The sequence below is a fragment of the Paroedura picta genome, chromosome 6 (genome assembly GCF_049243985.1).
Source record: "Paroedura picta isolate Pp20150507F chromosome 6, Ppicta_v3.0, whole genome shotgun sequence".
In the NCBI taxonomy this organism is placed as follows: domain Eukaryota; kingdom Metazoa; phylum Chordata; class Lepidosauria; order Squamata; family Gekkonidae; genus Paroedura; species Paroedura picta.
Genome location: NC_135374.1, coordinates 41902512 through 41915432, shown reverse-complemented (window position 1 = coordinate 41915432; position 12921 = coordinate 41902512). Strand labels below are relative to the sequence as shown.

At 40.0% G+C, this 12921-nt stretch overlaps 1 protein-coding gene across 1 annotated transcript in view; it reads right to left on the bottom strand.

Annotated features, from left to right (window-relative positions):
* Positions 1–12712, bottom strand: part of CD247 (CD247 molecule) — a 47359-nt gene extending 34647 nt beyond the window's left edge. Inside the window, exon 1 of the mRNA XM_077342254.1 lies at positions 12479–12712. Coding sequence (XP_077198369.1) covers positions 12479–12536 — 58 coding nt within the window. The 5' untranslated portion in view covers positions 12537–12712. The remainder of the gene's footprint in view (positions 1–12478) is intronic.
* Between the last annotated feature and the right edge of the window lie 209 nt (positions 12713–12921).

Here is a 12921-nt window from a genome sequence, read left to right as displayed (position 1 = left end):
CAACATTACATCCCACTGGGCAGAGCTGCCAGCCTCCATGTACCCACTCAGATGATTTGGAGGTTGTCAGAATTAAGCTGTCATTTTTGCCAGTAGAAGCTGTCAGTACCACCTCCCCCTACAGCCCTTATTACATGAGATTAAGAAAGCTAGCTTCCCTGGGCAGCCCAAACAGGCATGTAAAAAATAGGTTAGCCCTGGATTAACCAGATAAATGTGGGTGGTTTCACTTGAAATGACAGTGCAGGTTGTCACCCTTTTTCTGTCATCAGAAGCAGTGGTGTTTTCCACCAACTCTTGTGGAAAGTAGCCAGTGCCCAGGTAAACAAAGTTTTCGATGCAATTTAATGAACTGGTCTTGTTCTTAGTTAAACCATTTTCCCTTACTGCGTAGGTTATGTTTGTTTGTCATATTCATGGGGGGGGGGGTGGGTGGGATTTACCATGGTCACCAGCATAAGGATAAAGCTGAATAAGCCTTATGCCTGCATACTTCTGTTCCTTGCTACACAAATGTCAATTGTTGCCTTCTGATTTAGTGCAAATCACAATTCATCATTACACTTGAGCCAACAAACCACAATTTGGGAGAAGGCTCTTGTCCCCCAGGGCTTCTGATTGGTTGTGCAAATTAAAAGAAAGCTGTTTCACAACAAGGTGCCACCACTGTGGTTCTTTTATTCTCTCTCTCCTGTTTCCCAGAGCACTGTTCAGAATTATTCATCTTGTCACCTGCCTTTGGGCTTCAGGTGTATGTGAATGTGTTGCCTGCCTCCTACAGCAGCCATTTTGTGGTTGGGTCCCCCCAGCCCACATTGTGCCAGAATTCCAAAGATGCCCACAGGTTGGGAACCACCACAAACAATTTTTACAAATTAAAGAATCAGAAAACAATCTAAGGCAAGATGCGCTACAAACAATACGCAACATAGAATTACAAAGTAAAGACAATGCAGTAAAAGTACATTTTATGTACAATACTAGCTTCCAAGCCCATTCCTAAGAACGGGCCTTGAAAGGGTCCTCTCCCCTGGCTCCCGGCCAGGCAGCTGAAGGTGGCTTTCGACCGCAGCTCACAGCCGGATCAAGTGGGGCGGGTGGGGGCTGGCCAGCTAGTTAGTAGGCCCAGGACAGAGCTCCTTAGCAGGCAGTCAGCAGGCCAGGAGGCCCTCGTTAGCAGGCCCGTGTGGTAGGCCAAGAAGCCCTCATTAGCTCCACCATGACCCTTTGCCCAGGGCCCTCTCCTCTTACCTGCTGCTGTCTCCAAGCACTGAGGCGCATCTGAGAGCAAAGAGGCTAGAGTCCAGGGCCAGAGGGCGGGAGCTGCAGTCCTATTCCAACTTGGACAGCCAGACATGTTCCACACACACACACCCCAGCAGTTTCACAAATAAATAGAGGAACCATGGATAAGGATAATCATTGTAATGGACTACCATCCTAATAGCAATAGATATAAAATGAGTTTAGAAACCAATACATAAATATGTTTAATTTTTTTGAAAATGACTGGAGCATAGTTGGTCATATTTACTTGGCTGGATTTCAGTTGTTGTAGCCCAGTTAAGTGAACTGGTTGCTTGAACAAGTCTATGGTAGTCTACCTAGTTCCTGACACCGTTTAGCATGGAAGACCAGATACCACAAGATAGTTAATGCTTCTCTGAAAGAAGACTACCTTCTGACTACCTTCAAAACAGTTATGAGACCTCTCCTGAAGAAGTTTTTGGACCCACATGATCTTTACAACTATTGGCTGGGCTGGTTTGGCAGGATGCTTGAAAGGGTTATTGTCTTCAGTTCCAGACTTTCTCAGAGGAGGCAAATTTTCTAACTTTCATTACAGTTTAGTTTCCTAGTAGGCTTTGAAGTGATCCTGCTTTAATCTCCCAAGTGAAGGTTATCAGTCAGGGAGGAGATGTCCCCAGGAGAGCTGCAGAGAGATAACTTTGCATTCTGTGCTTCCAGGTGGGCACAGGTGCAACAGTTTTCTGAGACAACCCTCCAAGTGATCTTTGTTGTATTTCAAATAACCTTATTTGTATGGTCACAGCTGCTGCTTCTGCAGGTCTTACTGATTTTTATGTTGTAGACTTTATGTTATTTGACTTTGAATAGATTAATAAACGGGAGACATTAAAAATAAGCTTGAATTTAAACACAACGAGTAAGAACATCCCTTTTAATAATCATCAAACATACGGAGAAACTGATGACTGAAACTGCAGTTCAACTAAACTGAAAGTAAAAGATCAGGTGCCTTGCCTGGCTTCCTCAATCTATGCTGGACAATCCATAAAGGACAAAAGGTGCTTCATGGTATCTTCAGTTCACACCCTTGGTTTGCACACAGCCAGAATATCATCACTGAGTCAATAGTTTAAAAGGGAAATAAGGCACCAATTTAGTGAGGTGGAAAGGTGACGGAATACATGTTTTAAATGACTATTGCATTCCAACATAAGCTTTTGTGAGTCCCTTCATTACATGCAATGGAGTATAATTCCATCAGATTGATATATATACACAACAGAAAGGTGGGAGATGTTACAAATAATGGCCAGTTCAAAACAAGATCCAATCCAATGAGGAATTGATTCACTCAGAGTAAGTGTGAGAACCTCCCAACCATTGTTGAATAGGCAAAATGAGACAAATTGAAAGGAAGAGGTATAGTTGAAGTAATCAACCTCTGTAAAGGATATGTGAGAGATCAGTTAGGAATATCCCTGTTTTATGCTCTGGGAGGGTATAATCTTGAATGTATTAATTCATTCTAATTCAAAAAGTAGGCAAAATGTTTTGGTTTAGCAGTTGAAGTATCTGTGCTATAAGGTTAGGGATGAGTTGAGTTCTCTTCAAATGTTCTCTATGAATAAGCCTCAATGCAAATTATAATTCCTCCAGGTTCTTAGAAGGGCCATTATTTAATTGCCTGCACTACATTTCTCCTGAGCCAACTCGACAGGGGGCATCCAACAGTAGGTAGACACAAAATGTCAAGTTTCAACCTGGAGTGGCCCCCATTTTCACAGGTGGGGGAAACACTATCTTGACACTGCTACTTCTCTGCTTTTTCTATTTTTGCTCCTCAATTTGGGTTGGAAACATAACTATTATAAATTATAAATCTAAATCTAAATAAATAAATATTATAATATAATGTTTTTGGCTTGCAGCTCATCCTTTCTGATGAACCTCTGACCACTTGGAAAGGATCATATCCTTTTCCAATTGCTGTTGCCTTGATTTTTTCTCTCTTTAGCAATAGCATGAGGTCCTACCACTTCTGCTCCTGCTGTAACTGCAGCACAAGCACTGCCTTCCCAAGTCTTCAACAGCCTTAACTCAACTAAGGATTCCATCTTTGTGACCATGTCCCTCATCCTTTGATGCTCTTGATTTAACAACTACTAAGCAAAAATAAACTACAAAGTTATATTGCAAAGATCAATTTTACATAAATTTCCATATGTAGATGTCCATAGATACAAAGTCAACACAGAGATCACTTTTAAGCTTTTTTCTGAAAGTTTTCCAGCTCACACAGTGGCTAAGACAGTGGGATACAAATCAGCAATTCCCACATTCAGATCTTTATCTTTGCCATTTCCTCACTGCGCCCTCCTAAGCAGAATTTATTTCATTTCATTTACATCCTGCCTTTCTCCTCCATAAGGCACCAAATTGCCCTCCTCCATTTGATCCTCACAGAAACCGTAGTGAGGTGGAGTAGGCTGAATGTGTGTAACTTGCCCACAGTCACCCAGCAAGCTGGATTTGAACCTGGGCCTCCCAGGTCCTAGTCCAACAGTCTAGCCATTACACCACATTGACTTCAATAAACCTGGAATGGAGCCAGTCTAGTTAAGATGGCAATCAGTGACCTTAGGCAAGCCACTCGCCTTCCTCCTCTCAACCCTGTAGTATGAGGATAATAATACTGATCTGCCTTGATAGGCTTGCTGCAAGAAACCAGTACACACATTCTTAATATAGCAGCAATAGGTAATAAAGTGCTGCAATTAACCTGTGTACTATAAAATGAACTTTTCAACTTCTTGACTCAAAGGGAATTCGTGTTCAACTGACCCACTTAAATTCAGTTGAAGACTCAAGTCAGTCTTCATGTATTTTAAGTAGTAATTGAGCAGCCTTTCATACTGCTAAAAGAGTCAGTTATCCTTATAAAGGCAGAACGCTTCTCTTCTGTAACAGCAACACACAAGCTCCCAAATCAAGGACTGTGTCTGCATTTGAGACATACCTTGCTTTGAATTTCTATTGGATACTGTGAACTGACACTTTATGCAAGGCTTTCTTCTCCTTGTTTCCCAGGTTGAAATTCACCATATTTTTTCTACATTGAGAGTCGGAAGGAGGCAGCCTCCAGTAATGGTTTGCTTCCTTCACTTTTCCAAAATGATGCCTCCTTGCATTTTCTTTTTGTTGTGTCCCTTAATTCCAACATTCAGTGTCCTAAATTGCCTCCCCTCTTTCCCCCAAGTATACTGGATGTGATTTCTTTAAATATATATATATATATATATTATTGCATTACAGCACTGCTGCAGTGTAATGAGCAACACTACCACTATTTGTTGTAATGCAATCACCCCTTTTTTTAAAAAATCAGATGTTTGGAATGGAGGAAGAGGGACATGCACAAATGACTCAAAATGGCGCCCATGGGGAAAACCTGCATGCAAGCATTTCTCCATTGGGCAACCCCAAATTAGATTTCACCTTAAAAAATGAAATCGCTATAATTGGGAATTCCTCAACTACGTAGTAAATGAGAGGGTGATTTGGGTCTGTGGCTGGAAGGCTGGATTTAATGCAGAAACTGATGGAAAAGCTAGCTCTTTAAAAATGCAAAACTGACCAATATCACTATTGTGGAAATTAATAATAATAATAATAATAATAATAATAATAATAATAATAATGATGATAATAATAATAATAATAATAATATTTGTTGAGCCATCTTGAAGTTGTGGTTAAAAGTGGCAAACTGAAAATTCAGGTTTGATTCCCCACACTTCCTCCATATGCAGCCAGCAGCTTTGAGACTCTTTCAAGTGGTAAAAAACGGGGTACAAAAGAATATCTCTTCTTTTTGCTCAGCAGACAGACAAGAAACAAACCAGACAAAGCTTTAGTGAAACTGTTGATCCCGTAATTACCAAGACAGGACTAAAATTATTTATGGAGGCAAGCTCATAAGACTGTTGCCAAGGCCGGAATCCTGCACTTACAGGTGGACTTAGTCTAGCATCCTGCAAAACCTCATGACAGATCTTGATCATACACGCCTCATGGATAGAGTGGTCCCAGAAAGCCAACTGTTAATGGAGCTTAGAACCTGGGTTCTCCATCTCCTCTGCTCCAGGGACTATGAGGGCACCTGTGTGATCCATGGAGAAGGGCAGGTTTCAGCTACATGCTTTTTGATGGCCCCATACCGTGAGACCTTTGGATTTCTGGTTCTGTGATTTCAGCAGGGGACCTATCTGAGTCTTGGGTATCAGAGTGCCTAAGAACTCTTCCTTTAGAATTTAATACAGTTTGAATAAAAAGAAAATGTTTGCAATGACAAACGGGAGAGAGTGAGCCATTGTCAACCCACTGAAACTAAGCTTCACACATTGCAAGTCTGAAGAAAAATGAGGAAAAACAGTTTTCCTTAAGGAGATGGCTATTTCCCCAGATGGCTCAATGTTTGATAGATGTTGTTAATGTCCTGAAAAAAATGCAATGCTGTCCACAACAGGAGACCATCTCCAAGTAACCAATAAAGACCAAGGTCATGACAACCAAATACAAAATAGTTTCAGAAGCTTCCAAAACTGAAGACTTATCCCAGAAAAAAAGTTTCTTCCAAATATGATTGCCATTGCTAAAAGGACTCATAGCTTGGAAGACTCTCCTTACCTAAAGCGACAACTCCAGGTATAGGATGATAAAAATTTGATTCATGTACTTGAAGCTGCTTCCAGAGTGAATAACTCTTCCAGTCTCCCTCCACCCCTACGCTTTCTCTTTTGGCTCTCTGGGTAGCAAAAAACACTTCTGGAAGACCTCACGGCTAATATGCGTGCTTTCACTGTTCAGAATAAATTTTCATAAATCTAGTTTTGCACTTTAACAGTATGGATAATTGCCATTCTTTGCTCTCCACACTAATAATTGCAGCTGCACTGAAAATAACTGAATGGCTTTTTAAAGGAGAAAATATCATTTCCTCTAATTCATAAGTATGCCAGTTCGTATCAATGTATGCAGAAATCAACACAAATATCAAAACTACTTTAGGCTTTTCTGTCAGTGCCGTCACACGCACCCAGAATGAGGAATCATCAAAGGAGTATATCTGGCATCAAAAGAATAGCACTTGTGTTTCCAAAATATACATGTTGTCTATAACTTGAGGAGGTTGATCACCTGCATTAGCATATTTAATGCCATTACCTCGGAGCACACAAGTTTCATGTTGTTACAAAACAGGATTAAACTGTGCAAATGAAATACCAGCTGCTTAAAAAATTCTGATGACTGTCAACCAGAAGTTATCTGGATTATCCAGAGGCAAGTAAATTAATCAAAATACTCAGTAATTTCACAACATAGGAATCAAAGGAATATTTACTAGACAGAGGAAGAGATAATGTATGTTTATATCTATTGTAAACAAGGATGTCTTCACGGAGAATATAAATGAAGTAAATAAATAAGTATAGGCTAGGAAGTTCCCAAGTTTGGGACAGGGGTTATGAAAGGCAGCAGAAAGTCTTCAGTGATCAGGGACAAAAAATGGTCTGGGGGGAGGGGCTGATATAAGCAGCTGCAGACAAGGATTATGCATGTGCACTACGCTCAAGCTGCCAGGAGCAGAGGGCACTATGCATATGCAGCTTAGTCCAGTGTCTCAGGGTAAGAGTCACAGTGGAAGGGGAACTGAGAACAGAAGAGCATTCATTTTGAGATCAGGCCCCAAACCAAATGCAAAATCACTCCAACTGTGAAAATGGGTTCCCCCTATCTGGGAGGAAGTAGAAATGCGGCCCTCTGGCATGCATCCCCAGAGCTCCTCCCCCTACCCCTGCTTGTCTTCACTTTTCAATCACCCTCAATGGGCAGCCCCACCCACAACCCAAAGAATCAAGAACTGGATGGACCTGAAGAACTAAAGGACAGATGCTTTCAGAGGTCAGCTGTATTGGACTGCAGTAGAACAGCTAGCTTCGGGTCCAGTAAAATCTTAGAGAACAGCAAGAGTCAAAGCTGACTCTGACTTTGACTCTTGAAAGCTCATACCCCTAAAATCTTATTGGTCTCTAAGTGCTACTGGGCTCATCTCTAAAGGAAAGATGATATTTTCCAGCTTTTCATGGACACAATACTTACAGTTCCTCCATATATTTGTTCCAGCCACAGCTTGTATGATGGAGAATGCCGCTAATGGGGGGAGGCTAATTTTGCAGGTTCTCACTGATTCAGACATTCATAGCAAAAGAGCCATTTACACAGAGTGCAAACTGGGGTGTATGACTAAAGACAATAAGAGTGTCACTAAAGACAACCCTTTAACCTGCTAGAGAACATTTTGATTGCCACAGCAAACACACTGCAGTGCTTTTGCACTAATAGCGGAAAGGAACAAACTACCCTGTTTGCCAGGGTAGCTTGTATTCAGTTCCCTTACACAAAGGACTCCAACACACCATCCCCAAATGTTTTTTTTTTGGGAGAGGCACAGAAACATGCGTGGAAATCTACTCTTTGTTTTGACGGAGCCCAATTTTGGTCAAGCCACCTAGAGCAAGTTTTCTTTCACAAGGTCCTTCTGATAGCCTTTCAGCATGGGGGAATGAGACAGATAGCTCCTTTTTTGCTATGTCGTACAACAATTTGTGGGCTGTTATTTACTGGTTAGAAGTCCACACCAGAACATTCTATTTGAAGCCCTCTTTTACAAATGTGCTTCTCTTCCCCCCCCCCCCCCCAAAAAAAAAAACTAACAATACTTAGGACTCTTTGATGTACTGGCTTCAGCATAAAATAAAAAGTTCAAAGCAGTGTTTTTTTACAGTCAGTGTTTCTGGAACAATGGCATAAAATACAGGTGGCAGAGGCAGTTATGCATACAAAAAGAGAAGCTGTCTACAAAGGACACATCTTCAAAGAATTCAGCTGGGGAAAGGAGGTTTGATGGCAGTGCTAGCAGCTGGGGGTGTGCTGCTGCTTATTAACATTGTACTGGTGCATTTGGCCCACAGCTGGCACACGTTTGACTTGAATCTGTATCTGGAATTCATGAATTTGCATTTGTCACATGCACGCTTGGTAAAATAAAGCCCAGGAATTTTGCTGGACTACCAAATACTTGAGCCCAGCTGTGAAGGACTCAAAAATTAAATGATCTCCAGCCTTTCACTTAAATAAACTGGAGATTTGTCATTTCCACCCAGAAGTCAAAATCATTAGTTAGGTCTTCAGCATATCTTGACGGCCTCTTTTAGACTATGCTCTAACTTTATAGGTCATAGATAACTGCAATACACTGATTCTTAGTTAAGATCAACATTCTATACCTCACTGCTTAACTGAAGGGAAAAATGTAATTTCCTTCCATGAATAATCCATATGCTGTCCTAGCAAAGATCACAAACTTCATGCATCTATGGATAAGCGATCAAAAACCTGTTCAGCACATCTATCTGGACAGTTTTCATACCTTGCCCTTTTGTTTTGAACAGGAGATGTTTACTAGATCATGTTCACAAAAAGATGAAAAAGATGAAATCAAAAAGTCTCGAGATTTATACACAGAAAGAAATGGATATCTCTAAAGTAAGGGTGGCATTTCTCCCAATACTAATACCTGGCTAGTTTTGTAGGTTTTTAAAAAGAAAAAATCAAAATGAAAACCAACAATAGCCATTCAAAAGCATAACCATTGTTCACTTGCATTCATAATTTGTTTATATTCTGATTAATATGTTTATTTTAACATATGCAAGCAATCTTGTCTCCTGAGTGCCAGTAAGTATAAAATTTGAAAACCCATTAAGCTTACCATGGCCTCAATAGCTGAGGCTAATCTAATCCCATCAAATCATAGAAGCTAAGCAGGATCTGTCTAGTTTTTAGATGAGAAATCTCCAAGGTTGAGACATAAAGGTGGGCAATGGGAAACCAGCCCTGAACATCTCTTGCCTTGAAAAGCCTATAGGGTCACCAAAAGCTACTTGATATCTCTTTCTACCAACTAGGTGGCTGATACGGGCATATTGTCTCAAATTGCTCTCTAGCCAGTAATCATTGATGAGAAATTTGTATTTAAATATATATATTTAAAATAAAAGGTTGTATGGATTCTTCTTGAAAACCCAACCCTGAATTGTTCCTGTGACAAAGCAATCTCAGTGGACGGTTGATTGCCTACCTACCAGCTGCAATCAAAGCCATAGTAGCGACCAATAGTGTGTCAAAGTTCTATCTACTCATGGTTTCAGAGGTTTGGGACTTCTGGTTTCTTGGGGGTGGAGGGATGTCCAGATAATTGATTCACTATATAATAGTAGCACTGAGTCCCAGAAAATGGAAGTAACACTTCTACATGGATAAAAAATAAACCACATGTTTTTGAACTGCCAGATTTTAACTTATTTTGTATTTTTTTGACAAGGACTATTCCATTTTGATTCTGTTATTGCATTTTTCTATTATCTGTATCTTGGCTATGGATCATCTGAGTTGAATTCTGGACTAATTAGCTATAATGCTAAGATGCACACATTCACAAAAACATTTTCTCTTCGGGAAATTCTTTTTGTAATTGTATTTCCCCTACTGTTGCAATTTGTAAGTATTTTTTAAGTGTAGTTTTTCCCATAAAAACAAGATGGAGAAGAATGAAAGTCGTAGAGTGTGTGTTGATATTTAGGTATATCTGACGGATGCGGAGAAAATGGGTAAGATCACAGAAAATGCTCTGGAAAATGGGCTTGATCCCTGTATAGACAAGCAGAGGGACTCCATAAGGTTCCAAGCCCTGGTTATTGCCTATCATAAGCTTAAGTAACTTGAGCATGTTTTTCAGAAAAGCTGTATCCCCCTCTTTTCTTTCAGTTACCCTGGCACATTTCCTGGAGATAAAACCCAGAGGGAAGGGAGAGAGAAGGCTCAGTGATAGGATCTGGCAAGGCTCTATATTTTTCAGATATTTCCAATATATCCCCAATATACGAATGTCTCATCTAAGTCTGAAAAGCTAACCAGAATAAGCTTCATGTCTTTCATTAGCTGTCCTTTCAAAACCAACATTGCATATTATTGTGTTTCGAAGGTTTCCATATTCAGATCTTTTCACTTGTAGATCTTCAAAGCTGAAGTAGTATTCTAGTGTCTAGTTTTCATAATTTTATTTAACTGCCAATGCCATTCTTCCAGGTTCATCTTGTCTGCATTTTGAATTTATGTATATGTAATTATGAACATTTCAATAACTTTAAAATTATGAACTAAGTTTGTAATGTATCTTGGCCCTTTATATGGTCTTTAATTACACATTGCTGTTACATTTCATACAGAAATCCAGTACCAAGAGTAACAAGAGTCAGATCTGAATAGTTAAAATACAACATCTTCTTTGATAACTCATTAAAAATAAATATTAATATTAAAATGTTATCATTTTACTTGTATTTTTTTCTAAAGAATCCAGCAGAGATTAAGGACTACGCTGATTTTGTTTTATTTAATATTTAATATTTAATTTGTTTTATGTTTTGCCCTAGCATAAATCTATAGCCCTGTGTGGATATTTAGAACTGGGGGGGAGGCAGAATTCTAGCAGTGGGCTTCATCCCTTCCTTCTTCCATTCATTGATCAGAGCTTGTGCAAAGAGGACTCCATGGGAAACTATGTCAATAGAACATATAGCTCTCAAAAGACACACCATCACAAGAAAAGGAAAATACTCCAGTAAAGAAGAAAGGGCAAACCAAAGAGATTGAGAACACAAAACAATGGCATTGTACATTATCTTATGGTATGTGGTTATTTGTTTCCTGATTGTGACTTACTAACATATAAAAATATACTAGTATTATATTTTGTGCTCATAAATGAATTGGTTCGTGTGTTGCACCATACATTTGTTTTCCGTTTTTTGTGTTATCGACCTCTTTGGTTTATCCTACAGATTTGAAATGAAGGATCACATTTGCACAGTACACATGCACAGTACAAATCTAACATACAGACTAGGGGTTACATTGAGCATTAAATTTCCACTTATGCTAGAACTCTTGGGCAAGTAGAAACACATAGAAGACCTCTACAGTAGCCACTTAGATTTATTGTATCCAGCCTGTGTTTCTGCTTGTGTAAGACCTTGTATAACCAGTTCCTGGACACTGTAGCATATAGGGAGGAATGCACTAGGTGTTGCACAATATTTTGCACAAATGGAACTGCACTGTCTACTGTCTACTCCTGTTTCCATTTGTGCGTGGCTTTTGGAAAATTCTTAACATTCCTATTAAGAAGAAAGTCACCAAAGCAACTGAAAGACCCACAGGGATAAAATTAAAGCTTGCTGCTTTACAAGTTTTTGGAGTTTTATTTTAAATTCTGATTTGGCTCATTTGTGACTCAAAAAGTTAGAGAAGCATAACTTCTCCCAACTGCATCAAGTGTTTCTGAGGAAGCTGAAACCTACACCCTTTGAGCCTATGCATATTTACTCAGAATAACCTCTGTGCCCCAGTGTGACTTGCTTCTAAGCATAAGCAGGCATAAAATGGCAGCCTTCATTTACAAGAACTGATTGGTTGGCCCAATTAACATGAAGTAGGTGCACAGTGACCCCTTTCTGGTTAATCTTCGTAAGGCTCAATTAAATACGATGTCATATATGTGGCAGAAAAGAGCCACAGTCCACTAATTTGGAGAAAGGAAAAGTGTGTCTGTATTCCTTCCCAAGTGGGCTTCTTTAGAAATCCTTACTGCTCAGGAAATGATGGCACTTCCTTCGTCACATCTGGAGATCGACCACCATAGTCCCCATCAGGAGGACAGCGTGTTGAATAAGACATAGAGGCAGATGGTTTCAGAGCCAAGCAGCATGTGGCAGGTAGGCAGCAATGTCAGAGAGGATTCCCCACATACACATACATGTTTGATATATAAATATCAGCAGATCTGAAAGTATGGCTTCTGTTCATAGAGCCCCAGAAAACGGTCAATTTTCTTCCTTACTCATCACTAGCCTGCAAATGACCGATTTCCTAAAGCTGTGGGGGGGGGGGGTGTTGAATTACAGCATGACAAGCAGGAGAACATAAATACAAGGCACAAGTTCAAATCTGGTACAAGGAGAGCAGAGCATTCAAGAGAAACGTTTCATTCCTCCATTTCCAGAAGAGTTTTAAAATAGTTTTCTAGAATCAGAAATGCCAGTCTTACCTGTAATTGGGAGCAATACCTGGAGAGTTGTAGACACAGCTATACCTTTCCACTTCATCTTACTCCTCCCCCCCAAGATTGCAGACTGAAGGGGGAGGACAAAGGCTATAATTTATCAAGACAGAAGGACAACGAAAAGAAAAGAGGCACCTCCACCAGCTTTTTTCTTCTGCTTGCCTCCACAGGAAGTGCAAAGCTCACGAGATCCTTCAGAGTCCACCTGCTGGCAATGTGGATGAAACGTTCACTCTTCCTTTTGCTGCACTATCAGAAAACCTTAGAGCTGTGGGTTTATGGCATGATATGGGGGAGGGCTTTGTCTTTTTACCTCAGTATGTTACAAAATACATCTGGTAGCAGCTCAAATGGTCATAGCTGCATAGTTAAAACATTTAGGTTATAGTTCTAAACACACTTTTGAGTAAACATGCTATGAGTACGCA